The 26,331-nt window shown below is 45.6% G+C and overlaps 1 protein-coding gene across 6 annotated transcripts in view; it reads right to left on the bottom strand.

The window, feature by feature from the left end:
• Positions 1 to 310: 310 nt before the first annotated feature.
• PUS10 (pseudouridine synthase 10) overlaps positions 311 to 26,331 on the bottom strand; it is a 151,811-nt gene continuing 125,790 nt past the window's right edge. For 5 of the 6 annotated variants that reach the window (XM_029593713.1, XM_029593715.1, XM_029593714.1 and 2 more), the window contains 3 exons: positions 13,979 to 14,124; positions 12,352 to 12,451; positions 311 to 936 (listed from right to left, as the gene is read on the bottom strand). In XM_029593713.1, coding sequence (XP_029449573.1) covers positions 898 to 936; positions 12,352 to 12,451; positions 13,979 to 14,124 — 285 coding nt within the window. In that variant the 3' untranslated portion in view covers positions 311 to 897. The remainder of the gene's footprint in view (positions 937 to 12,351; positions 12,452 to 13,978; positions 14,125 to 26,331) is intronic. The other variant, XM_029593711.1, reaches the window with a different exon arrangement.

The following is a 26,331-nucleotide window of genomic DNA, read 5'->3' as shown; positions in this document are numbered from 1 at the left end:
TAAACACCTCCCACACCTATCTAGCCCAGCATTGCACTGACAACTTTTGGTCCAGAGCCATAGAATGTGGATCTTTTAGAACCCAATACATATGCACTCTTCAATCTGGTCATGAGGGAAGTCCAGGAATCAAACCCGGGATTCCCGTATGGCACAGAGCAGAGAACTACCATTAAGCTACCAGATCAATCCAGAGATTTCTAAAACAGGGAGTGTGGAAATAAAAGATGCACCCCCTTTTATTCCAAAAAATGTAAAAATATGCAACTAAAGTATATTTAAGACAACATGAATAAAACTGAAAAGAATGTAATGGATTTCAGAAACAGGAAAGTTGATATTTTCAGGAATCTAGTTAACACTGCTTATACAACTGATTGTACTTATAAATCCCAATTAGTTTTTAAAAATTATGTACAAGGTGAGAAGACCAATAGTTTGACTTCCTAGAAGATTAACTTAACATAAATGAAACCAGCTGATGGCTTATTCTGACATACAACAAATAATTGCTGTTTAAGAACACAAGGACAAAACAAGATGTTACATTTTTCTTAAGAAGAGGAATGGGGAAAACAGATGTTCACGAAAAGGACTCCTCTTGCACACTGATTCCTTCCATAGGAAGCTATCACACTGTGGTTCATGCAGCTCTCTTGAAAAAATAGATTTTATTAAAAAAAGAAAAAAGTTGTCTCCGCTAATGCAGCATATATATCCCATAAATTAAATCTGACTGAAAGAAAATGTGATGAAGAAGAAGAAGAGTTCCAAGCCACTGGAAAAGGAATGTGGACAGATCAACGTGATCCAGATTGCCCGATGTCTCTTGTGAGAGGGCAGGCAGGCACTTCACGGTCTTTCCACTGTTTTCATAGCCTTTACTCCTTCCAGGCATTAATCATCCAAAGCTGGGGGCCAGTCAACATCAACAGACTAAAAATGGTATTTGGGGGGGGGGGGGGGGGGGGTGGGGGGAGAAACAGAAACAGCATTAGCAAACCGTGACACTGGTAACAAATGGTAAAAACGAAGCACTATAAACATCTCAATATGCTCGTAAAGCAAAAAACCACCACCAAAGGGAAGGAACTGCAGCACAGGTGCTATAGGGGAAATACAGTACAGCTGAAAAAGATGAATATTGAGAAATTATTACTTACCTGATAATTTCCTTTTCTTTAGTACAGACAGGTGGATCCAGAACAAGTGGGTTATGCACCTCTACCAGCAGCTGGAGACAGAGCAAAGCTGACACCCCAGTATATATACTGCTACAGTGACATCAGCCTGTCAGTATTCTCTTCAAAAGCCAACTATGGACAGACTAGCAAAAACTTGATTAATAACAGATTACCATTTCAGTACTCAGCCAACAGGAAACACTAAGCTCAGACAAAGAATTTATTGGTACAAGTCTAGGGCCTGGATTAACACTTACCAGTAACCCTTGGAAACATGTAACCATGCAGAAGGACAACAGCACAACTCGCCGGCAGTCAAGGGCAGGAAGGTGGATCCATCTGTCTATACTAAAGAAAAGGAAATTATCAGCTAAGTAGTAATTTCTCATTTCTTAGCCTTTAGACAGGTGGATGCAGAGCAAGTGGGATGTACCCAAGCTACTCCCGTTTAGGGTGGGAGGCTGCCCGCGGTCCAATCAAAACCGCACGCGCAAAGGCTGTGTTCTCTTGGGCCTGCACATCCAGATGATAATACCTAGAAAAGGTGTGTAAGGAGGCCCACGTCGCAGCTCGGCAAATATCGGCAGGAGACAACAATCTAACTTCCGCCCATGATACTGTCTGAGCCCTAGAGGAATGAGCCCTAACCTGACTAGGCAAAGGCTGTTCAGCATCCATATATGTGGCCGTGACCACTTTCTTAATCCAGCAAGCTACTGTAGCCCACGAAGCCAGCTCGCCCTGTTTACTACCACTGTGGAGGACAAACAGGCGATCCGCCTTCCGGAAAGGTTTAGAAACCTCCAGATACCTTACAATATGTCTCTTGACATCCAAGGGTCGCAACAGGTGATATTTCTTCGCATCTCTTTCCCTATTCAGAGACGGCAGGGAAATGGACTGATTCAAGTGAAAATCTGAGATCACTTTTGGCAAAAAGGAAGGAAAGGTATGCAGCTGTGTCGCACCTGGAGTCACTCAGAGAAATGGATCCTGGCAAGACAAGGCCTCTAGCTCAGAAATTCTACATGCAGAACAAACTGTCACAAGAAACACCATTTTCAAGGTCAGTAACCGCAAGGAAAGATTATGCATCGGTCTAAACGCAGGGCCTGCTAAGAAATCTAAAACCAGATTAAGACTCCACAAGGGCACCGGTAACCGCAAGGGAGGATGAAGATGTTTCATGCTTTTCAAGAAACGGACCACATCTGGATGAGCTGACAAGGGACCACCATTCACCTGACCCCTGAAACAGACAAGAGCAGCTACTTGCACCTTTAAGAAATTAAGGGCCAACCCTTTTATTCAATCCATCCTGCAAAAATTCCAAAATGAGTGGGATCTTAACTGAACGAGGAAGAACACCTCGATCTTCACACCAAGCCTCAAACACTCTCCAAACCCGCACATAGGCTAATAGGCTAAGGAAGTGAAACATTTTTTCACTTGTAACAAGGTGACAATCACCGCAGTAGAATATCCACACTTCAGCAACCGAGCCCTCTCAAGGGCCATACCGTAAGACAAAACTTAGTCGGATCTTCGTGAAGAACATGTTCTTGCTGCACCAGATTCCTGTGCACCAGAAACTAGAGGGGGGAGTCTACTAGGAGCCGTTGCAGATCCGCATATCATGGTCTCCTGGGTCAATCTGGTGCCACCAGAAGCACCATCCCTCTCCTCCAAACCATTCTGCCCAAAATGGGCCATGGGGCAAAGGCATACAGCAGCATGACCTCTGGCCATTCCTGCATGAGAGCATCGATACCCAAGAACTTCGGATCTCTCCTGCAACTGAAGAATCGAGGAACCTTTGCATTGCGAGAGGTCTCCAGCAGGTCTAGAAATGGAAGGCCCCAGCGATCCACTATCAGCTGAAATGCCTCATCTGACAATACACATTCTCCTGGGTCCAGACTCTCCCTGCTGAGAAAGGCTGCTCTTACATTGTCTTATCCTGTAATGTGTGAGGCTGAGATCTCCTGAAGATGCACTTCTGCCCATTCCATAAGTTGGTCTATCTCCTGCAACACTCGCTGGCTCTTGGTTCCTCCCTGCTGATTGATGTAAGCCACTGTCATTGCATTGTCTGACATTATACAGATCACTCGACCCTGCAATCTGCCACTGAACTGCAAGCATGCCAACCAGATCGCCTGGGCTTCCAGCCAATTGATGTTCTAGAGAGACTCTACTGAACTCCAGCGCCCTTGTGCTGCCAGTTCCTGACAGTGCGCTCTCCAACCCTGGAATCTCACATCTATCATGAGTACTAACCAGTCTGGTGATTTTAGGGAAACTCCCTTTCTTAGATGATCCACTTGTAACCACCACACTAGTTGAGAGCAGACCTCCATTGGCAGGTGGAGCTGAATCGAATAGTCCTGAGACTGTAGGCTCTAACGAGACAGCAGGGAGTGCTGAAGAGGACGCATATGCGCCCTCACCCATGGCACCCAGGGTTGCCACCATTAAACTGAGTACCTGCAGATAGGACCACACTGTCAGGTGTATAGTGTTCATCAACAGATGCACCTGCGTCATCAACTTCTGAATACGAGCTTCTGGCAGGAAAACCGTGTCCTACTTCGTGTCAAACTAAACACCGAGATACTCTAGTGACTGAGATGGCTGAAGATTGCTCTTCAGGTTCACCACACAACTGAGCTTCTGCAACAGGGAGATCACCTTGCGGGTCACCAGGCGGCTCTCTTCCAGTGACTTGACCCGAATCAGCCAGTCGTCCAAATATGGGTGTACCAGGATCCCATCCTTTTTCAATTCTGCCGCTACCACCACCATAAACTTGGAAAAATTTCTTGGTGTGGTCGCCAAACAAAAAAGTGAGTAAAAATGATAATGGCATCCCAACACCATGAATCACAGAAAACGTTGGTGCTCTAGTCAGATGGGAATATGGAGGAACGCCTCGGACAGATCCAAAGAAGTAAAAAATTCCCCCGACTGCACAGCCATTATCACCAAGCGCAATGTTTCCATGTGAAAATGAGTCACCCACAAATGATGGTTGACCCCTTTGAGATCCACGATGGGACAAAAGGAGCCCTCCTTCTTGAGCACAACAAAATAAATGGAATATCGACTCATATTTTCTTGAGACATGGGCACTGGGACCACAGCCCTTAGACTGAGGAGCATTGACAATGTACACACCACTGCCTGCCTCTTCAGCGGGACCATGAACACGTCCCAAGGAACACTGCGAAACTCCAGCGCATATCCCTCTCGTATCACCTCCAGGACCCACTGATCCAATGTGATTTCAACTCACCTCTGATAAAACAGAGAGAGGTGCCCCCCAATCTCCTGTTCCCAGGGGTGGGTAAGCAAACCTTCAATGGGAGGCTTGGGAGGATCCACTACCCGAGCCCGCATCCCATCTGGGCTGACTGGGATGAAAGGACTGAAACCTACCGAAAGGTCGAGTCCTCAAAGGTTACTCCTCTGCAGCGAAAACGCTTGGATCCCCTGGCACAACCTCTCATGCCAAGGGAGCGCGGCTTCTGCTTCTTATCCTCCGGCAACCGAGGAACCAGGGATTTACCCCACTTACTGGCCAGTTTCTCCAACTTGCTTCCAAACAAGAGCAGACAATTTCATAAGGTTAACCTTGGAGGTTGCATTGGCAAATCAATTTCTCAGCCACAACTGACGTCTGGCTACTATTACTGAAGCCACCCCTCTGGTTGAGGTGCAGACCAAATCGCAGCCCGCATCTGCCAAAAAGGGGCTACTGGCTCCATAACTGCCCTGGAATTCATTCCAGATTCATCGACCTCCTGAGAGAGCATTAAACAAGATCAAGCCACCAGGAAACAACAAGAAGCTATCTGCAAGGTCATTGCTACTGCTTCAAATGCTTGCTCAAGGATGGCCTCAATCCTTCTATCTATCATGCACATCCTTCAAGGCTGCTCCTCTCTTCACGGGGATAGTCATCCAATTGGAGATGGCACAGAAAAGAGCATCCACTTTTGAAAAATGCAACCGCTCTCTCACCACTGGATCCCCTGTACAGGTCTTCCAAAACCCGACCCCCTTTGAAATTAGCCTCTGGGGCATCCCACTCAAGGTCAATCAATTCTTGAATGGCCTCCATAACAGGGAAAAAACAAGAGTCTTTACGTAAGGAAATCAAAACGGGATTTTTCTTTGGCTAGACATGGAATCTGCTCCAGGTACTCCCAGCATCTTTAATGTCTGGGAAATCAGAGCCGGCAGCTCATCTCTATGAAAGAACTGCAACATAGTACTATATGGTTCTGGTCCTGGAGGAATTTCCCCATCCTCCATAGTCAAGATCGGCCTCAACATCCATGCTATCTGGATTCCTATCAGGAGGACCTGCTGCCGATCTAGGTGTACCGGGTGAGTGAGAGGTCACCACCTGCGACTCTGACAGGATTGGACGGGGCTGAGGATTCCGTGTGAAGAAAGGATTGCAATCCTTGAAAAATTCTACCCAAGAAAAGGCAGAAAGATACATGCCAAAACCCCAGAAGGCACCTGGCTCCTGCTGTTCCCACTGAGCTACTTTCCCCCACTGACGAACAAGTTAAGGGAGTTCCAAGGTCAGGCACCCCTCCTGATATTTCTTTTTTTTTTTTTTATTTAATTTTTATTGAACTTTTCAATAATTTTCAGGATAGAATGTACAGAGAAAAACACTGACTTTAAACAAACAAATTTAGAGGAATAAACAATATTATATCTCTCTTACATATCCTCTATTCATATTGCAAGGAAATTAGAGACATTGCAGATCTCATTGAAACGGAGCAGTTGTACAAGAGTTACATTAACATAGGAAAACATTGATTGTCAGTGCTTCATCTAACTACTAATTTATCCCATTTACTATAGGGTCTTTTAAGAGTGGGAATCCAGGTATGCTCTTAATTATTCCGGAAAATTAAAAATATATCTAGAATTCTGATATGTAATAAAACAACGACAAGGGTATCCGAGTATAAACTTTGCCCCTCTTTCTACCACTTCTGTTCTCATGGATATAAATTTCCTCCTATGTAATTGCTTAGGGCGGGCTATATTGGAAAGATTTTAATAGTTTGACCATGGAAATTTTGTTTTTTGTTTCTAAAAAATAACTTCAATACTGAATCCCTTTCCAGCAAAAATGCAAAATGGACAATCAAGGTGGCTCTAGCTGTTATATTTACCTCAAAGGATTTCTCTAAGATATCGGTTAAATTTAAATTTACTTCTAATTCTTCCTCCGAAGATTGTTTTTTCTCTTCCCCTATTTTCTGTGGAACATAGTATATTCTGGATATAGCTGGTAAAGCTGATTCTGAATACTTCAGAATATTAATTAAATAACTTCGGAACAAGTCCGATGGTATTATTAAGTGAATCCTTGGAAAATTTAGAATTCTAAGATTTTGATTTCAAACTTGATTTTCCAAGGATTCAAGTCTATCTACACAAACCTTTTCTGATCTGATTAAATTTAATTGAACTTTCTCATTTTCTCTTATCTTCTCTTCCACCTTTTTTTACTGAAGATTCCAATATTTCCAGTTTTTGTCCATATACCAAATTCTGCTGTAAAACATCCTGTATTTTTTGAGTTAAATTATTAATTGAATTTTGCATCCCTATAATCATATTACCTATTTCTTCTAGAGAGAAATTCTTTGGAGTAAAAGGTGTCAACAACTTAGGAGTTATTACCTGAATTTCCCTTTTTCTTAACCCTATAGTAGCCTTTCCATCTTTCCCTACTACTCCTTCACTACTTGGCTCCTTGGAACCCCCATCCTGGGGGTTCTCCGAGGATATGGAAAATATATCCGTCCCTCTCTGGAAACCTTGAGTGATTGAAGTTTGTTGTAATAAATCACTTCCATTTCTACCCGATGGTGGCAAAGGTCTCTCTGGTGCCCCGGGGCTTAATGATGTCTCTGATGGCCTGGGGCTCAATTCCTGCTCCTGAGTGATATCCCCAAAGGCCGCTCCCGGAACTAAGGATGAAGCTCTACTGAAACATTCCTCTATCAGTGGATGAATCATTTCTGTAATTGGTGTGGAGGACAACTCTTTAACTCGAGCCTTCCACTTGGTGTGCGGCATTGGAAAACAATGAAACAGTTACCAACGGAAGAGTATACCTCAGTCGACAATCAAATAGCTTGTTGGCTGCAATGTCTCTCGGCCGCTGAATTCAATTGAAAAGAAAAGAAGATTTCCTACTTGATTTCTATAAATTTTTATCTCAATGTTCTATGGCTTCTCCGCACTTCTCCGGGTTAAGCCGGGCAAAGCCGCGCGCCCCTTCGGCGTGCGTGGCTTAGGCGTCGCCGGTGGCGTCGCGCATGTCACCAGACTCCTCCCACTGAACAGGAGTTGAGAATAAGGAAATGAGAATTCAAGTAAGGCTTACCAAGGCAGCGTCAGGAAAGTAATTTCAGCGGCAACTCACGCCGCGGTCGCAGTTCTTTTATGTCACCAGACTCCTCCCACTGACCGGCTGGCCAGGAGCTGAGAATAAGGAAATGAGAATTCAAGTAAGGCTTACCAAGGCAGCATCTGGAAAGTAATTTCAGTGGCCCCTGATATTTCTTTACCCAGGCCGTCATCAGGCTGGGAAGAATCAGGTTTAGTAAAATCAGAGGAAGATAATTCTCCCTGAGCCTCTAAGCAGCGCTGGCATAAGTTAGAGGGCATGCCAGGCTGACATGCCCAAATATGACAGGCAGCACAGAGGGAAAGGTGCTTCTGTTTCTTAGCCACGTGTGCCATCAGTCTGCCAGTGACTGAAGGTGTGAGACCAGCTGAATTCATGCTGTAAACTATATGCGTCCAAAATTCAGGCATCCCAAAGCTAGGCATTGCAAAAATAGGTGCACTTACGCCCTTTCAAACTTAAGAACACAACCAATGTGGGTCAAATTGTGTGCACAGACAAGCCCGAGCCTAACACGGAAGCCGCTATCACCTGGACACCCAAGCAGGCATCCGACTAAGCATCCAAAAGCTGGGCACACAACTTGGATGCACAGCCAGATGCACTTGCTCGCCCTGATGGTCCTGAAGAGGGCTGCCTAACGTGCAGTGAAAAGCGCACGAAAACGCCGCCAGGGCCTACCATGCGGCACACAGAGAAAAGCCTAACAGTGGGGAGTTCCTTAGCCTTCCTCAGGAGCAGGAACAAATGTAGAAAAGGCGCAACAAGCATGGAGACCGGAGGAAGGGGTAAGCCCTACAAACAACCCTTCTACTCTGTCTTTTTTTTAAATTTTTTTTAAATTTTAAACCTTCCTTGCGCTGGTATATGCTCTCTCCCCCCTCAGTGGAGACCGACTGAGTCGGTCTCCACTGAGGGGGGAGAGAGCATATACCATCACTGCCGTGCTCTGTTTCCTGCACCCACTGCCTTCAGCTGTTTTAACAGCTAAGTCCACGCCGGCTGAAAAAAAACAGCTACTGGACCAAGGCACTCATCTGAGGGACCACGGAAATCACCTCAGGAATTCTCAACTGGGGGAGGGACCATTTGGTATCACCGCAGGAGAGTGAGGTGAATTAAATCTACTTTTATTTTTCCCAACAGGGAGTTGCACTTCTACCATCTGCTGAAGACAGAGAAAACTGTGAGGCTGATGTTACTGCAGGAGTATATAGACCGTGATGTCAGCTTTGTTCCGTCTCCATCTGCTGGTAGAGGTGCATAACCCACTTGTTCTGGATCCACCTGTCTATATGCTAAGAAATAGTATAATCTTTTTCAACAGGTACTGAGCTTTATTTGAAATAAGAGGAAACAGTCTGTAACATTTTCACTCAGTGTAAATGTAAAACTTAAGGGCCAGCCTCTCTCTAAGCATGCACGATGTTTATACCTTTTCACTGACACAGACATCCACCTGTCAATGAATACTAGTGATGAAAAGCCATGTCACATAAACCCCTTTTTGACTGCAGCCTGAGAGACAATCAATACCAGTGGAGATTGCAACCTTAGAGGATAATTTTCAAACAAATGGGCATGGCGGCATATACGTGCATATATGGCCATGAGCAGATCAACGCAAGCATTTTATTATCCACATAGATAATATATGCTTGGGCCTCTGCTTGAATACATGCAATGCATTGAAAGTAAGCATATTAATGCATTGAACTCGCGTAATTTCCTACCTTTTTAAAAAATACACATGCAAATGTAAGGTAGGACTTACTCGCGCAAGTCAGCCAATTTTCATGTGTGTGTAAATGAAATTAACCTGTTTACCAATTAATCCACCAATCTGCTCAGTCCCTCTCCATTTCATTGATGCCTTCCTAGTTCTTCTGCCTGAACTCCCCGCAGTTCACTCAGACTTCCCACCCAGTTGGTACTACACAATAAACACGTTTAGTGCCGGTCCAAAGAAGAGCGACCAAAATTGTGAGGGGCCAGCACTGGAAGACTTATGAGGAGAGGCTGAAGAATCTGAATATGTATACCCTGGAAGAGAGGAGGTGCAGGGGAGATATGATACAGACCTTCAGATACCTGAAGAGTGTTAATGATGCGCAATCAACAAACCTTTTCCGTTGGAAAGAAATCACTAGAACTAGGGGTCATGAAATGAAACTCCAGGGAGGACGACTCCGAACCAATGTCAGGAAATGTTTCGTCACAGAGAGGGTGGTGAGCAAAAACAGTGAAGGAATTCAAAGGGGCATGGGATAAACACTGTGGATCCCTAAAGGCTAGAGGTTGGAAATACAGAAAAGCGTGCATGGGGGTAACTTGCTAGTGTGGCAGTTGCTACCCTTAACAATTAAGCCTTGATACTGTTAATGCAACTCCAGCATTGCTCTCTGCTTCAAAAGCAATGAGAAAAGGGGAATTGGATTCAGACAGCAACTAACAAGGGTCACGACTTTTACAGTTTGGGGAACAAATAAACATGGGGGTAACTAGCTGATGCAGTGCTTACTACCCTTAATCACTAAGCCTGATACTTTTGATGCAACTCCAACATTGCTCTCTGCTTTCATGGCAACAGTTAAGGGAAACTGAATTCAAACAGCATTCGAGGGCCCTGACTTTTACAGTCTGGGAAACTGATAAGCATGGGGAGCAGAAGAAACTTGCACGCGCCGGCTGACTGCCAGTGCGTGCTTCCCCGGCACAGCGGCAAATGGCCGCTGTACCGACTGCCTCCAACCCCGCCCACCCCTTGCTCTGGGCCCAGCACTTCTGCGCATGGCCGGACCCCTTTGAAAATGTGCGCAGCGCGTGCAAGGCCCGACCACACACGTAACCCTCGTTTTTTTATGCGCGGGGCCGATTTAAAATTCGGCCATTAATATTTAATTCTGACATGTTAATTAAAAAAAATAATTACAACAGATTCTAATCAAGAACAGACCCAGTCAACGCCTCCTTAATAAGGAATGGACCACATCAGTGGCTTCCATTCTGCTGGGTTCAACTGGAACTGGGAAACTGGAGAGAAACCCCCCAAAATGGTGGCATAAGTAGGCTTTGTAACTTTGCCAAAGAGGCCAGTTTTTGTCCAACAGTCAAATAGAAAGATCATCAACAATCTGTGTGAAATTATAAACAGATGAATTTACAAGTTTCCATACACTTAATGGGGAGGGAAATGAAACCACTGATTAATCAGTCACATGCAGAAAGGTTTCAGTGTAGCATGCACCATGCTTCCCAGAAAACATTCACAGCATGAGTCCAAATAAGCTCAACATATAAATGCCAAACTGATGACAGTACAGCTTTGTCTTTCAAGAAATACAATATTCAAGAAAACGTTTGTTCTTTTAGGAACTGAGATGGTGTAACTTATAAAAGATGAAAATAAAAATGCACCATAAAACCTAAAGAACAAATCTGTACACAATATTTTAATAAAAGTATGAGTTAGAAAAGAGGCCTGAGATCGTTTCTCAAATACCCTCTCTTCATCCCCAACAATTAGAAATGTTAATTGAGGCCAGAAAGCCAAAAACTGTGCTGCCTAGGACACATAAGCAAGAGCCAGTCCCTTTTACTAGCACTCCAAACTTGGATAAGATAAAAGTGAGGACCAGTCCTGGCCCTGGAGTTTTAAAAACTGCAGGGCGATCACCCTTTTCTGCTCGTCAGAGACAGAAATGAAATCCATGAAGTGGCGTCAGTAACAGTGAGAGTTAGGATTCTACAATGTAGGCCCGCGACAGAGTCGAGTGCAGCAGTATTTACTGCTGTTCACGGAACTTAGCAAGAGGGAGTCAAGAGTCAGTGCTGTGTGAGTCTCTGGGAGACAGTGAGCAGAAGCACTGAAGGGAACAGGCCAAGGACAAGCAGGTAATGGGTGGCTGGATAAGGAGAATTCCTACACTAGACTGCCCTGTCACGAAACCAAGCAAAGCTTGGGCAGACCTGAAGTTTTGCTAGTGGAGGACTGAAGAGGAAATCCAAACCTCCCCCCACTTCAAGATATATGATTGCATGGTAGTAAGGGCATGGGAAGAAAAGGTTCCCATAAGGTCTTACAAGGAACTGCTTCTGTTCTCTCGCAATAAAAGACTCCTTTAGGTCCTAGAGGGACCCTGTTTGCACAGCTGTTTCAAGATATAGTAAGTCTCGAGAGGGACTCACGCCTGGAGACAGAGCTGCACTAAGATTACTGTGTTTGTCCTTAATCCTTATGGAACCCCTAGGACAGGGGACATGGCAGAGAGCCTCCTCCCAAACAGAAGTAAAGCAGACAGCAGATCAAGGGCAGCACCAGAGAAACCAGGCCCGAAGGCATTTGAATCAGATGAGACAAGCCCTCAGCTGCTGTTTGCCTTTATTGTTTTATTTCTTTTGTTAGAGCAGCCTTGTTTGTTCCGTAAGCCTGGTTTTTATTTTAATTATGTCTGTATGATTTTTATGCTGTAAACCGCTGCGACCATGCGGTATAAAAATGATGTTAAATAACTAAATAAATGCCCCCGGTCGGGTGGTCAGCTGGTACACTGGCCAGTGGAAGAGAGGTGGCACTTCCCTATCTAGAAAATAAACATTTAAGGAAAACATTCCAGTGAGAAGCTGACCAAGACTGCAGTAACCAATAGCATTTGTACCCCCTCCTATCCCCACATTGCTGAAGCCAAGAAAAGCTTCTCCAGGAAGCAAACTCACCTCCACATCAAGTTCCAGAATGTCAGCAGTTGTCTTCATCAGGGAGCCAATATTGGGCTTTGTCCTTCCAAAGTCTCCATGTGCAAACTCTTTAATGTACCTATGTTTTCACTTAGGAAAATAACAATTGGGAGCTAAGCTTGTCTCAAAGTTGAGTGAACCCAAGGTGAAAAGGAAATTAGCTCAAGACAATACTTCCCCTTGTAGCAGAAACATTTTAGGCTACGATTGCACGTACTTTAGTCCAAGCCCTCTACCTTATCCCAGGAACACTCAATTGATAGTAACAGTATTATACAACATGTCATGAAATAAGATTTTAAAGCATTTACTAATATCTTGCACATCGATATGACTAACATTCACTGTGAATTCATTGATTGTACATGAAATGAATGGATGGGATGGAGAAACTAGACTTGAGGGTCTTCATCTCTCTGCTTCTACAACTGTTTGGTTTCTGGTGGGGATTAAGCTTCTTAGCTATAATGGGTGAATCTGTTTTATGCTCCTTTTCTGTCCAAGATATTGCCTCTCGGCCATTAAGAAAGTACAGGCTTGGCCTAGTGGCAAGTGCTTTACACTGCCATGCAGAAAGTCCTCAGTTTGATCCCAGAAGCGAGTCTTCTACTCTCTGGGTCAACTGGGAATGCTGTGGAGGCAGCGTTGGTAGACCTTGGGAGACGCGGGAGGAGAGAGAGAGTCATGATTATTGCATAAAAGTGACACCTAGTGACCAGATTCACACCCTATGGATTGCAGGGCTCAGGAAGGAGCTATGGTGTATGGCCCCCAACCCAGTCACTGCAATGACCAGACTAGGTATGTTGGGAGTAGGGGAAGAATATAAAATGGGGGGGAATCCTAAGGTAGTTGTGAATGAAGGCTCATGGCCCTGGATCCATCTGAGCTGGGAGTATAAAGGAGCAGGAGGAAACTGCCAGGTCAAAAAAACTGAAGTACAATCAGACCTCTTTTGTTCCTATACCAGTCTCAATAACAGGCTTTTTGCCTTGGCTGTACTGTAAGTCAACTACAGTGATGCATACGAACCTCTTAGAAATAAAAGCAAAAAATAGCATTAGGCAAGCATGTTAAATTTACAACTCTTGAAAGGCTTCATATCACAAGGCAGAACTTGAAGTATTATCATCATCTCTTTTGCCGTTTCATCAACACAATGTAGCAGGGCTGCCACAATCCTTACATGTGGTTCCTGCCCTACAAGCTGGCAGTACTGGGGTGGCTGCAAAGGTAGCGTTCACAGCCTCACGAGAGATGGGATACTAGCCATCACACAACAGTGATATCTAATAGTTGTCGCCAGGTAAGCGCCCTTGTGCCAGATTCTGGAGGGAACCGCAGTCCATGCCTCTTGGGCAGAAGACTGTTCTATAATGGCTGGGCTAGATATTAGAGGGAGAGAAAATAAAACATGGAGAAATCTGTGCCCCCCCCCCCTGCTAGCTGTAAATGATGGGTCAAGGAGCTGTAGCCCCCAGCTGGGGCAGATTCTAACCGAGTTGGAAGCTCAATAAGCAGGAGGCAGCTGCTGAGTTAAAAATAAATAAAGCAGAACAATGCAGGGTAGCAGGAATGGATGTTTGTGCAGCTGAAGAAAGGATACGTTCCTGCTTGCGTTTTCAGTTGCAGACGGAAGTGGTGCTCGTCAATGTATTCTGTTTTCATAGTGTGAATGACACGAGGCCTGATGGCCAGTGGCCTTCTGTGGAGCACTCGCAGTGGGGTCTTCTGAGCAATCTGCAGCTCCTGCTGGGCGAATCACACATAACACCAAAAAGGCAGGCAAAGGGGTGGCTTCTCATTCAATTTAAATGTAAGCCATGTATCTTTATATTTTTAAAAAGAATATTTTAACATTCAAATTGAAACCCCCTTCCCTAAAGATGATAAGACAAGAAAGGTATAACCAGTTGCAAAACTAAACGATTAAAATGTCTTAGCTTCTTTTCAATAGTAAACGGCTTCAGACTTTCATCCAGTGCCAAAGTGCAACATTGCTAAATATCTCAGAACACCCAAGGGAACTAAAGCACAGCATGCAAAAGTGGCAATATCTTTGAAAGAAAGTTTATGGGTGCATTCGTGAACTGATGCATCTCGATGAATTATTATAACCCAGCAAGATTCATCTCTTTCCATCTCCAGTGGTATCCAGATCCCTTCATCTCAGGAGCACAGCATGGAACTTACAATCATAGTGACTGCAAGCTAAGCTACAATGCTAAACTTGCTGAGTTGGAAGGTGTAATTAAAGCAGTGGTTAGCAGCAACCAGCAAGTCTCTCCACCTTTAAGGGAAAGGGTTCACCATGGCCTTAATGGCCCTTCAAGGAATGCCCATTAGCCCAATTTGCTCCTGTAGACAGCACAGACTCAGTACCTATCAGTAACTAAGTCTAAATTGGCCAGTGAGCAAAGCAAGAAGGATACACACTAACTCCTCCAAACCCAAGCACACCAATGTGCCAGCATACAGGAACATGTGCTGGGATGAGCAAGAATCCCATGGCTGCCCCTAAACCCTGGTCTGATGAATCATAGGCCATCCTACACTTGCAAAGCTTCTGACCCCAAGTCTAAAGCATGGTGGGATGGAGAGGAGATAGGTAGGTAAAATGAGATCTTCACACCTTCCCATATGCCAGTCATAGACAGGATCAAGTGACAATTGTGAAAGGGGTTGTGTAAATTCCAATTTCAATGTATTTCTTATTATCTGCAATTCCATGGTAGCTCACTGTGACAATATGATATACAAAACATTCAAATTACAGAACGCAATAAATAACATACTTGAACAACAACAATAAAAGACAATACATACATCAGACAATAAACACTATTAAACCAATATATAGCTACTATTAACACAGACAAAATGAAAATACACAGTATTACTTGTGTAATATTATAAAAATACACCCCCCTCATAAGTATAATAAAATAGGAGAACTTACTCGAAGCATAATTTACATCTAGCAGTGAAAAACTGCCATCAAATTAATTGTCCTCAGTTAGATTCACATTCATTCCACAGAATTAAACATCTCCATCGAGAAAGCCAGAAATAAAAAGCCAAGCTTTTAAATGACTTCTCAAGAAAACCTACCTGTAACAGGTGTTCTCTGAGGACAACAGGACATCAGTCCTCACACATGGGTGAGATCATCCGGCAGAGCTCAGCATGGAACATTTATGTCAAAATTTCTAGAACTTTGACTGTGCTTTACTGAGCATGCTCATACATGCTAACATACCATGCATCCAAATGGGGGCCCCTTCAGTCTGGTACCTTAGAAATTAAAACTGAAGGAGAGAGGAGATCACGTGACACGTGAGAGGGAGCGGATGTAGCCGACCCTCTCGGGTTCCCTGATTTCTAATCTAACCCCATCCGGCCCTAATTGCTGTTCATTTTTGCGTGGAAGTCTCTCAATATCCCAGAGGCTATTATTGGTGAGCGGAACGGTAGCCAGATGTCGACCCGCACGGCGCGCAGGGACAAGGATTCGGCAAAAGAAAAAGTCAAGCCTACTGACTCGGCCTCTGAGGAGGAACACAGCATGGCAGACTTACCGGCACCAGCGAGCTGGGCAGATCTTCGCACCGCGGTAGTAGAGGCACTGGAGCCAGAGTTTAAAAAACTTTCGTCCCAACTCGGCGAGGTGACCGCAGCGCTTGCTGGCTATGAAGCGCGATTCTCAGCCCTAGAGCAACGGGTTTCGGACGGCGAAGATGGCGCCCAGGCCATGCGGTCAGAGGTAGCGGAGCTACGTGCGGAGATCACCCGACACACAGCGCGTATTGAAGACCTTGAAAACAGGTCCAGGAGGTCCAATCTACGTCTGGTAGGCCTCCCAGAGGAAATTGCGGATCGAGATTTGCCCCAAAAAATAGAAAACTGGTTGATTCGCGAACTGTCTCTGGGCACTGAGCACGGTCCCCTGAGAATAGAAAGAGCTCACCGGTTGGGGCAGAAAAGGGCTCAGCAAGAAAAACCACGAGTAGTAATAATAAAACTGATAAATTATGCTCACAAAGTAGCGATCCTGCAGGCCAGCCGTCGGGGGAAAGCGTTGTTGTATGAGGGAAAGAAGATTCTGATCTTCCAAGACTTTTCAGGGGCCCTATCTGCACAGCGCAGGGCTTTCTCCCCATTGTGTACACAGTTGTTTAATCTGGGTCAGAGAGCTGTGGTAGTTTACCCAGCAAAGGTCCGTGTAAGTACACCTGGAGGACCCAGATGGTTTAGTGAGGTCGCTGACTTAAAAGCTTACATTGGAACCCTGGATCGTGGGGCTGGAGAGAGACCGGGCGGACGCAGCCCTGGGTCGGATACTGGATAAATGTACAGGACAGGCAGCCAGCTACTTAAGCTGAGACGTTTCTACCGGCATGGCATGCATTGCCTAATCTATTGCTTATGGGGGCAGGGGGACCTGCACCCTCTGGTTACTTAATATTTGACAGTTAAGTCTGTTCACTGTTTTTTTTCTCTCTTTTTCCAAGTTTCTGGCACATGCTGGAGCGGTGTGAGCAGGTCTCCATTTTGTGCTGCAATGGGATATTGGTATACTATAGGTGTTTCAATATTGTATTGTGAAATTGTTTATAGGGGGGAACAAAAGCTGTTATTTGTTCAACTTTTATGTTATGTTATTTCTATGGAGTCCCATCCCTTGTTATGTTGCTGCAAGCTGGATGGGGGGTGAAGAAAGGGGGGAGGGGGCAGAGAAGCCCGAGTGTCTTAACAGGATCTCTTAGGTGGGGAATTAGTGGAGATGAGACTTCTGGGGAGTCTAGTTAGGGGAAGGGGGGTGGGGGGGGGGGGGGAAAGGGGAAGGGGGGAGGAATGGAGCGGGGAGGAGGGTCAGGGAAAGATACAAGGTGCTGGCATGATACAGATTTCAAACATGTTGGTGGCATGTGGCGTGGGGAAATCACATTCACAGGGAGATGGCCAGAGCTGGGGTGGTCATCATTCCCTTGGAGTTGGGAAATTCTCATTGTTCAAATTACTTTTCTATGGCGTGATATGGGGTAAATGGCTATGCGTAATCTCAAATTGATATCCTGGAATGTATGTGGTATTAATACACCTGTCAAACGGTCGAAGGTATTACAGGCCTTGAAGAGACAGGCTGCGGACATAGCATTCTTGCAGGAAACCCATCTTACAGATGTGGAGCACCTGAAATTATGTCAGTCTTGGGTGGGTTCGGTGTATTATGCCTCCACCACCACGAGGTCAGCGGGGGTAGCTATCCTGGTGCGCAAAAATCTCCCGCTACAAGTTCTTTCTGAACATAAAGATCCTCAGGGTCGCTTTCTTATTTTAGAAGTAACAATTAATCAGATACCTGTGGTGTTGTGCAACCTGTAGGCCCCAAATTCTCAGCAAATGCCTTTCTTTCAGAATATACATAAAATGTTACTTTCATATATGGACAAATTCCTGGTAGTGGGGGGAGATTACAATTCTTTACGGGACCCCGAATTAGATAGCTCTGCCACTCTGCGGCGGACGGGGGTCAAGGGTTGGGGGATACAGCTCCTTGAACAGAGTTTGCACCTGGTTGATGCATGGCGAGCTCTAAACCCTTTTGAGCGGGACTTTACACATGTCTCCAGAGCTCATTCCACACAATCCCGTATCGACTACTGGTTAGTCAGCACACATTCCTTCTCCAAAATTTCAGGAGTAGGAATTGGAGACATTATTGTCTCAGATCATGTCCCAATTTGGGTGGATCTGGCAGTGCTCCCTCAAGTGAGTGACTGTAGGGGCTGGCGCTTCCCTTATTATCTGGCAGAGGACACAGCGTTTCAAACCTTTTTATTGGAACGATGGACAGATTTTGCAACCCTAAATGCCCAACATAGCAGTGATCCAGTACTGTTCTGGAACACTGCTAAAGCTGTCCTTAGGGGAGATATTATCTCGTATATATCACATCGGAAAAAAGTGCTAAATAATCAATTATTGACCCTGACAAAGAAATTGCAACAGGCTAAAGGGGCACTAAATCGTTCTTGCACATCGGTAACCAAGAGTGATTATAGAACCATTCAATCAGCTTTGAACTCGCTGCTACACCAGAGGGCTAAACACAGCATTCTATATCACCAACATAGGCTCTATAGATATGGTAACAAATCTGGGAAGCTTCTGGCCAACTTAGTTAAGTCTAATAGAGGGTCCCGGCATATCACGGCTCTTCGTACGCCACAAGGCCACATAGTTCATGAAACCCCTAAAATCCTAAAAGTTTTTCGGGATTATTATGCGGCATTGTATCGGGCTGAGGGCTGGGACTCAAGTCAATGGGACTCATTTAGTGCCGCGTTAAACCTCCCTATCCTGACCCAGGCTCAGCAAGAGGGGCTTAACCGACCCATTACGGAGGATGAGGTTCGACAGGTTATTCGGAGTTCCCCAAGGTTTAAGGCCCCAGGGCCGGATGGATATAGTGCAGACTTTTATAGGTGTCTTTCAGAGCCTCTCTCCCCCTTGTTGCCATTAGTTTTTACAGCACTAATCTCAAAGGGAAGTTTTCCGGTGCATGGGAATAGGGCCCACATCACTCTAATTCCCAAGCCTGGGAAGGATACCCTGCACCCTGCTTCCTATCGCCCTATCTCTTTATTAGATGTGGACCATAAACTGTTGGCGAAAATTATGGCAGATAGATTGAGTGCCGTTTTGCCACAGATGATTCAACCGGGCCAAGTAGGCTTTGTGAAAAAATGCTATGCCTTGACTAATATCCGGAAGCTAACAATTGCTATGGATCTCTGCACCAGACACAATATTCCCTTCCTCATTGCTAATCTAGATGCAGAGAAGGCTTTCGACCGGGTGGAATGGGGGTTTATGTTTGCCCTATTGAGAGACATGGGATTTGGAGGTTTTTTCTATCAAGCCTTGCAACTCCTATACTCGGGCCCGGTTGCCTCGTTAATGGTGAATGGTCAATTTTCCCCTGAATTCCAGGTCTTTCGGGGTACCCGACAGGGCTGTCCCTTATCCCCTCTCCTTTTTCTCTTGACCCTGGAGCCTCTATTACTGGCTATTCAAACGTTCCGAGCGATCCGAGGGGTGTTATTTCAGGCGCCGGGGAAAAAGGAGATTTTCAAATATGCCGCGTTTGCGGACGATCTCTTGGTATTCCTTACTAATCCAAGAGACTCCTTGCCGGCCCTTTTGGAGGTGGTTAGGGACTATGGTGGTATTTCGGGTTTTCGCATTAATTGGGAGAAATCAGAGGCCATGGGATTCCCGATGTCTATGCAGGAGCAGTGGGAGGGCCCTTTCCCACTGCACTGAGCGAACGGTGTAATAAAATATTTGGGGATTGATATAGCCTTAGATTTACTTAAGTTATACGACTTAAACATCCAAAAATTACTGAGACTCACGAGAGATAAGCTCAAACTTTGGAAAAGCCTCCCTCTTTCCGTAGGGGGGCGAGTTAATTTGTTTAAGATGATCATACTACCTAAATGGTTGTATGTGTTGCAGAACCTACCTCTTATTCTAAAACGTAACGATTTGGCCGCCCTTCAACAGATGATGCGGGCATTTCTTTGGCAGGGGAAAAAGGCGCGCATACCGTTGTCCTGGCTTATGTTGCGTTGGGGAGCAGGGGGAATGGGAGTTCCCGACCTTCAGTCTTATTGTGTGGCGGCCAACCTCCGGATTGTTAGGGAATGGATATTGGGAATCCCCTTTTGTATTGACTTGGTGGCTGAATCCACATTGGTGGCCCCCTTCGCGTTGACCTATGTACTGATGGGGCCGGGGAAGGAGCTACCGTCTGCAATCTCTCGGAATCCACTGGTTGTCCCGTTTCGAAAATCCTGGCAATACCTTACAAAGAAGTTGGGACTGCCTCGATGTAACCCTTACCTTCTCCCAGTTCAGGGCAACCCAGAGTTTTTACCAGGATCCCAAGATGTTAGTCTGCGGGGATGGGCCTCAAAGGGTATCACTCATTTGGGGCACTTGGTGAACCCGGAAGGGATACTAATGCCGTTCCCCACAGTACAACGTATATATGGTTTGACCCGGGTCCAGTTCTTTGGGTATCTACAAATCCGACATTACATATTATCATTGCAGATTGGTACTCAGACTTCCACACATTTAGTGGCGTTAGAATCCTTTTTTCAGTTGGGAAGGGAGCGGCCATTATCTCTCTCGACATATTATAGGGCTCTTCAACGAGGTATGTCACAGCGTACCTATGAGACTTCAGTAGAGCGTTGGACCAAAGATGGAGTATTCACGGTTACAGTGGCAATCTTCTCTGCATGTATGGGGAATTTAAAAAGGTCCAGTGAAAATATGTATTACCGGGAAATGCAATACAAGTTTCTGCGGAGGGCCTTTGTCTCTCCACAGGTTGCGTGGAGAGCGCGGCTCATAACAGATTCGACATGCCCTCGTTGTCACCTTGCAATTGGCACTTTGTCTCACGCATTCTGGGCTTGTCCCCTTGTTCAACAGTTCTGGCAGAAAATTGTAAATTACTTACAACGCCTCCTGAAAATACGTTTTCAAGTTACCCCGCAGCTGATTCTTTTTGATTGCATTCCCCAGTCGGTTATAAGAAAAGCGGGATTGAGAACTCTGATTAAAAAGGCCTGGCTGGTGGGGAAAAAAGTTATTCTACTTAATTGGTTGGAGATATCTGCACCATCGTATTGGACTTGGCGTAATCATTTTCATCGAATGATGTATATGGACAGTTTTACTTCTAAGTTGTCGCCAACGCACCGAAGACTTTTCTTGGAGACCTGGGAGGTATATGTGCAGACTTTGCCACATCGGGCTCGCAGCTTGATCCTCAATGCCTGATGTTTGTTTGTTCTTCTTTTTTTGCTTTTTGGGTTAGTGATAGACCCATGCCTTCAATGTTATGATTGGACTCTAGTATACATGGATGTCTCAACTGGTTTGTCAGCCAGGCCTTGGGTAGGGGAAGGGGGGGGGGGGGGGGGGAAGGGGGGTAAAGGGGGAGAAGCGGGACGGGGAGGTTTGGAGAGGGTGAGGGTTTGGGGATAAGCATACTGGACTCCTGTTCCTTCTTGTTTAAGCAGAGCTAGCCCGCTATAGTTGTTCAATATGTCAGACTGGGGGAGGTATCAGAGTGCAGCCTCTCCTAGTTTGTTGGCGACATGAGTATTCTCTAGGGTGGCTCTAGAGATGTCTTAGACACAGTTATAGATATCTGGAAGGGGGAAAATTGAGGAGTGTTTCCTCATGGTTCTGTGATTTGTGTCATCAATATCGTTTGCTGTATTATGTTTGCTTGTCTGTTATCGGCAAAGTTTCATATTGTGTCTGAGGATCACTCAATAAAAATTGTATTACAAAAAAAAAAACAAAAAAAACTGAAGGAGAGGTGAATAGTTTTGTGAGGACTGATATCCTGCTGTCCTCAGAGTACATCTATTACAGGTAAGCAACTCTGCTTTCTCCAAGGACAAACAAGATGGCAGTCCTCACACATGGGGAATCCTTACTACAGATTGCCCCGAACAAAAAAAGGGGAAAAAACAAGTGCCAACAGGTACAACAGTATTTTTGTTAGCAAACAAGCCTTTTTTCCATTTTATACTTATCCTATGAGAGCAGCCTGGAACAAAAAGAATGGGCTCTAGGCGGGAAAAGAGGTGGGTTCTACACCTTAAACAAATTCTGAAGGACAGATCGGCCAAACCTACTGTCGCATCAACTATCCCAATCCAAACATTAATGAGAAGTGAATTTGTGGAGAGAATTCCACATTGCAGCTTTACAGATCTCCTCCACGGGGACTGATCGCAGGTGAGCAACCGACACTCTTGTGTTTCAAACAGAGTGAGCCTTGACATGGCCCTCCAGATTCTGGCCCATCTGGGCATAACAGAAGGAAATGCAATCTGCTAACCAATTAGATATAGTCTGTTTGGCAACAACTATCCTCGGTTTGTAGGTATCAAAAGAAATCAAAAGCTAGGTGGACTTTCCATGGGCTTCAGCCCAAGGCTAAGGCTCTTTTGCAGTCCAAACTGAGCAATACTTGTTCCCCATAGTGGGCATGAGGCCAGGGAAAGAATGCTGGAAGGACAATTGACTGGTTACAATGGAATTCCTACACTACCTTAAGCAAGAACTTAGGATGGTTGTGCAGAACCATCCTATCATGATGAAACCGGGGATAAAGTAGAGAAGTCATTAGAACCTGGAGCTCGCTGACCCTGTGCGCTGAAGTGACCACCACCAAGAATATGACCTTCCAGGTCAGGTACTTCAGGTCACAGGAGTGCAGTGGCTCAAAGGGAGCTTTCATCAGCTGGGTCAGTGCCACGTTGAGGTACCAAAACACAGTGGGAGGCCTGACAGAAGGCTTCAATTAAGAAGATTCCACATGAATCAGACAATCAAAGGCTGTACAGATGAGCAGATGAGCGTACCTTCCACTTTCTGGTGATAAGCATCAATTGCACTAAGGTAAACCCTTACTGTTCCAGACTCGGACAGATGTAGAAGGTGTTCAAACAGATTTTGTGTGGAGCAGGAGAAAGGGTCTAGGGCGTTTTGCTCACACTATAGCATTTTGTAGTGGAATCCTTTCTTGAAGTTATATTTATGTTTATTAAACAATTCATTAGTTGCCAATACCAAAACCCTAGGCGACGTACAAATAAAACATTCATAAAATTCCATGTAAACCGCCTCCCCGGCGATAGTTATTTCTGTTAAATGTGAACCGGAGTGATATGTATTGTATACAGGAACTTCCGGTATATAAAAACCAAAAAAATAAATAAATAAATAAAATATTCAAAACTTTAAACAATAAAATGGACAATCACATCTTCATAAAAGAAATAAAACATCAACATAAAATAAGATAAAACCCCCCCACAAAGGTTTAACTAACTTATGGGCCGATACAGTAAAACCCATTGGAGAGCCGGCGCTCCGAGGCGAGCGCCCGCTCTCCCATTGCGCGCTGTCAACGGGTTTGACAGCTGATGCTCAAATTTTCCGGCATCGGTTCTCGAGCCCACTGACAGTCACGGATTCGGAAAACGGACACTGGCATAATTGAGCGTCCATCTTCCGACCTGTGGGCACATTTACAAATTTTTTTTTTTTAATTTTTGGGGCCTCCAACTTAATATCGCTATGATATTAAGTCGGAGGATGTACAGAAAAGCAGTTTTTTTTTGCTTTTCTGTACACTTCCCCGGTGCCGGCCGAAATTAGCGCCTGCCTTTGGGCAGGCGTTAATTTTTGAAAGTAAAATGTGTGGCTTCGTTGCACATTTTGCTTTCTGTATTGCGCGGGAATGTCTAATAGGCCCATCAACATGCATCTGCATGTTGTGGGCGCTATTAGTTTCGGGGGGTTGGCCACGCGTTTGACGCGCTATTACCCCTTACTGTATAAGGGGTAAAGCTAGCGTGTCGAAAACGCGCGTCCAAACCTGGGCTAACAGTGTGCTCCACCGGAGCGCACTTTACTGTATCGGCCCGTAAATAATCGAAAGCTTGTGAAAAAAGTATGTTTTTGTTATGGCCGCTGGTCATGGTGGTCCATGACTGGGGCTGACTGTCATGGCCGCCAGCGGCGGCGGTCCATGGCCGGGACCCAAGGCTCACCTGCGGCGCCGGATCCTTCCGGGGGCTCCTGCAGGGGCAGGCAGCCCCTCTTGAAATTCTTTTCGCGGCTTTGGCCACCGCTGAGATCTGGCCGCTTGGTCCTGCTGTGCCGGATTGTCTCCGCCCCCTCCTGCATGCTGTAGAGCCACGCTCGCAGCTGAAGGTTTGATTTAAAGGAGCCAAAACAGGAAGTTGTCGTGGCTTCCTCCAGCAAACTGCTCCCTCAATTCGGGTATTTAAGGCAAGGTCTGCTCCACAGACCTTGAGGCTCTGTGCTTGGTTACCTGAGTTCCGTGTTTCTAGATTTGCTCTGTTCATCGTCTCGCTTCTGCTCCTCCTCTCTGTTGGATTGATTCTTTGGCTTCTGACCTTCAGACCGGCTGTAGTGATTCTCTGGCGTTGACTTCGGATCCTTCTCCTGTGTTGTCCCTGGACTGGCTTCGGACCACTCTCCCGTCTGTTCCTGGACCGGCTCTCGACCTCTCTCTGGACTTCGACCTTTGGACCGGCTTTGGACTATCCTTCGACTTCTACTCCCGGACTATCTACGACCAGCTGGAGGCGTCAGCCGTCTGGAATCCACGACCTGCAGGAGGCGCCTGCATCCAGACCTTCATTAGTCTTCAGGAAATTTCTTAAGTCCCAGAGGCCGGATCCCTATGGGCTCCTCCTGGGGGGATCATGAGCTTCCAGGGTGAAGTCTTCATTCAACACTTACCTCATCAAGCCTTGCCCTCTGATGGTAGAGACCTAAAGGGTTATCTGTCCGTTTGGGTAGCGCCAACTTTACCTCGGAACAGAGGTCCACCTTCTGATTCATTTCAGAATACCAAGGCCATGGACCCGGCAGAGGCTTCAGCTCGCCAGGCCATTCCTGGACTAGCCCAGAAAGTCATGGAGCAGCAATGTATACTAGAATCTATGGCGTCTTCCCTGGAACGACTCAATGCCCGTCTGGATTCTATGGCCGGGGCTCAGGCTGTTCCTCCACCGAACCAGTATTACCAGGGATACAGAGCAACACCCGGGCCATGATTCCATTACCTATTCCTCCACGTTATGCCGGCAAACCTAGTTTATGCCAAGGATTCCTCGATCAATGCAGTATGCACTTCCACCTTCAAGCTTCCCTGTTTCCGAACGACCTTACAAAAACCAACTATATTCTGTCTCTTTTAGAAGGTAAAGCCCTGGCCTGGGCTTCTCCTTTCTGGTGACGGTCAGATCCAGTCTTACAAGACCTTCCTAAGTTTTTGGAATTATTTCAAGCAATATTTGACGATCCAGGGAGACAAGTGGTCGCTGGCTCCAAGCTTCTACAACTTTGACAAGGAAATCGGCCGCTGGCTGACTACACTATTGAATTTAGAACCCTTGCATCCGAATTCCATTGGGAGGAGAATTGTTTTCGGTCTATATATTTGGAGGATCTGTCATCCCGAATAAAGGATGAAATGGCAGCCTGGGAGTTACCACAATCATTGGACTCTATATTGGACTTATAACTCGTATTGATCGCTGGCTACAGGAAAGAGCTCGGGAAGGATCAAGCACGAGAAGGCACATGGCGGTTACTAATTCTTCTTGCTCTTCTGCTCCTGTCTCTCGAACTGCATCTACCACAGAAGGGACTATGGAGGAACCCATGCAATTGGGCCGTGGGCCCCTCTCTCCAGAGGAGAGGCAAGGATGTCGCAAGGCAGGCCTCTGCCTATATTGTGGAGGAGCAGGCCATCTCATCGCTCATTGCCCAATACGTCCAGGAAATTCCCTAGCCTAGGCTCCATTGGGGGAGTAACCCTAGGCATCACTTCCCCGGCTCCCCCACTAACTCTGCATGTAACCCTGTGTTCCGGAGATCACCAGTTCTTCACGCTGGCTTTAGTTGATTCTGGAGCCAGAGGAAATTTCATCCTGCAAGATGTAGTAGAACGACTGCACATTCCTACTCGCCTGTGTCCTAGGCCGTTAATTATATCTTCAATTCACGGAGATCCCCTGCTGGGGAGAATAACTCATCATACAGTTCCAATGGAATGCTACATAGCACCAGGCCACACCGGAACTATCTCCTTCTATGTTATCCAAAGCGCCATTCATCCTATAGTTCTTGGTATTCCGTGGTTGCAATAGCACAATCCCCAGTTTGACTGGATATCTTTAAAACTTCTCCACTGGGGTCCAGCATTAAAGGATCCAATTCTTCTTGTAGTTTTATTTGCACCTCTCGCCTTGAGGGACTGCCATCACAGTACAGTCAGTTTGCAGATGTTTTTTCAAAAAAATCTGCTGACACTTTACC

The sequence above is a fragment of the Rhinatrema bivittatum genome, chromosome 3 (assembly GCF_901001135.1).
Source record: "Rhinatrema bivittatum chromosome 3, aRhiBiv1.1, whole genome shotgun sequence".
Taxonomy (NCBI): Eukaryota; Metazoa; Chordata; class Amphibia; order Gymnophiona; family Rhinatrematidae; genus Rhinatrema; species Rhinatrema bivittatum.
This window is presented reverse-complemented; position numbering and strand designations above follow the sequence as displayed.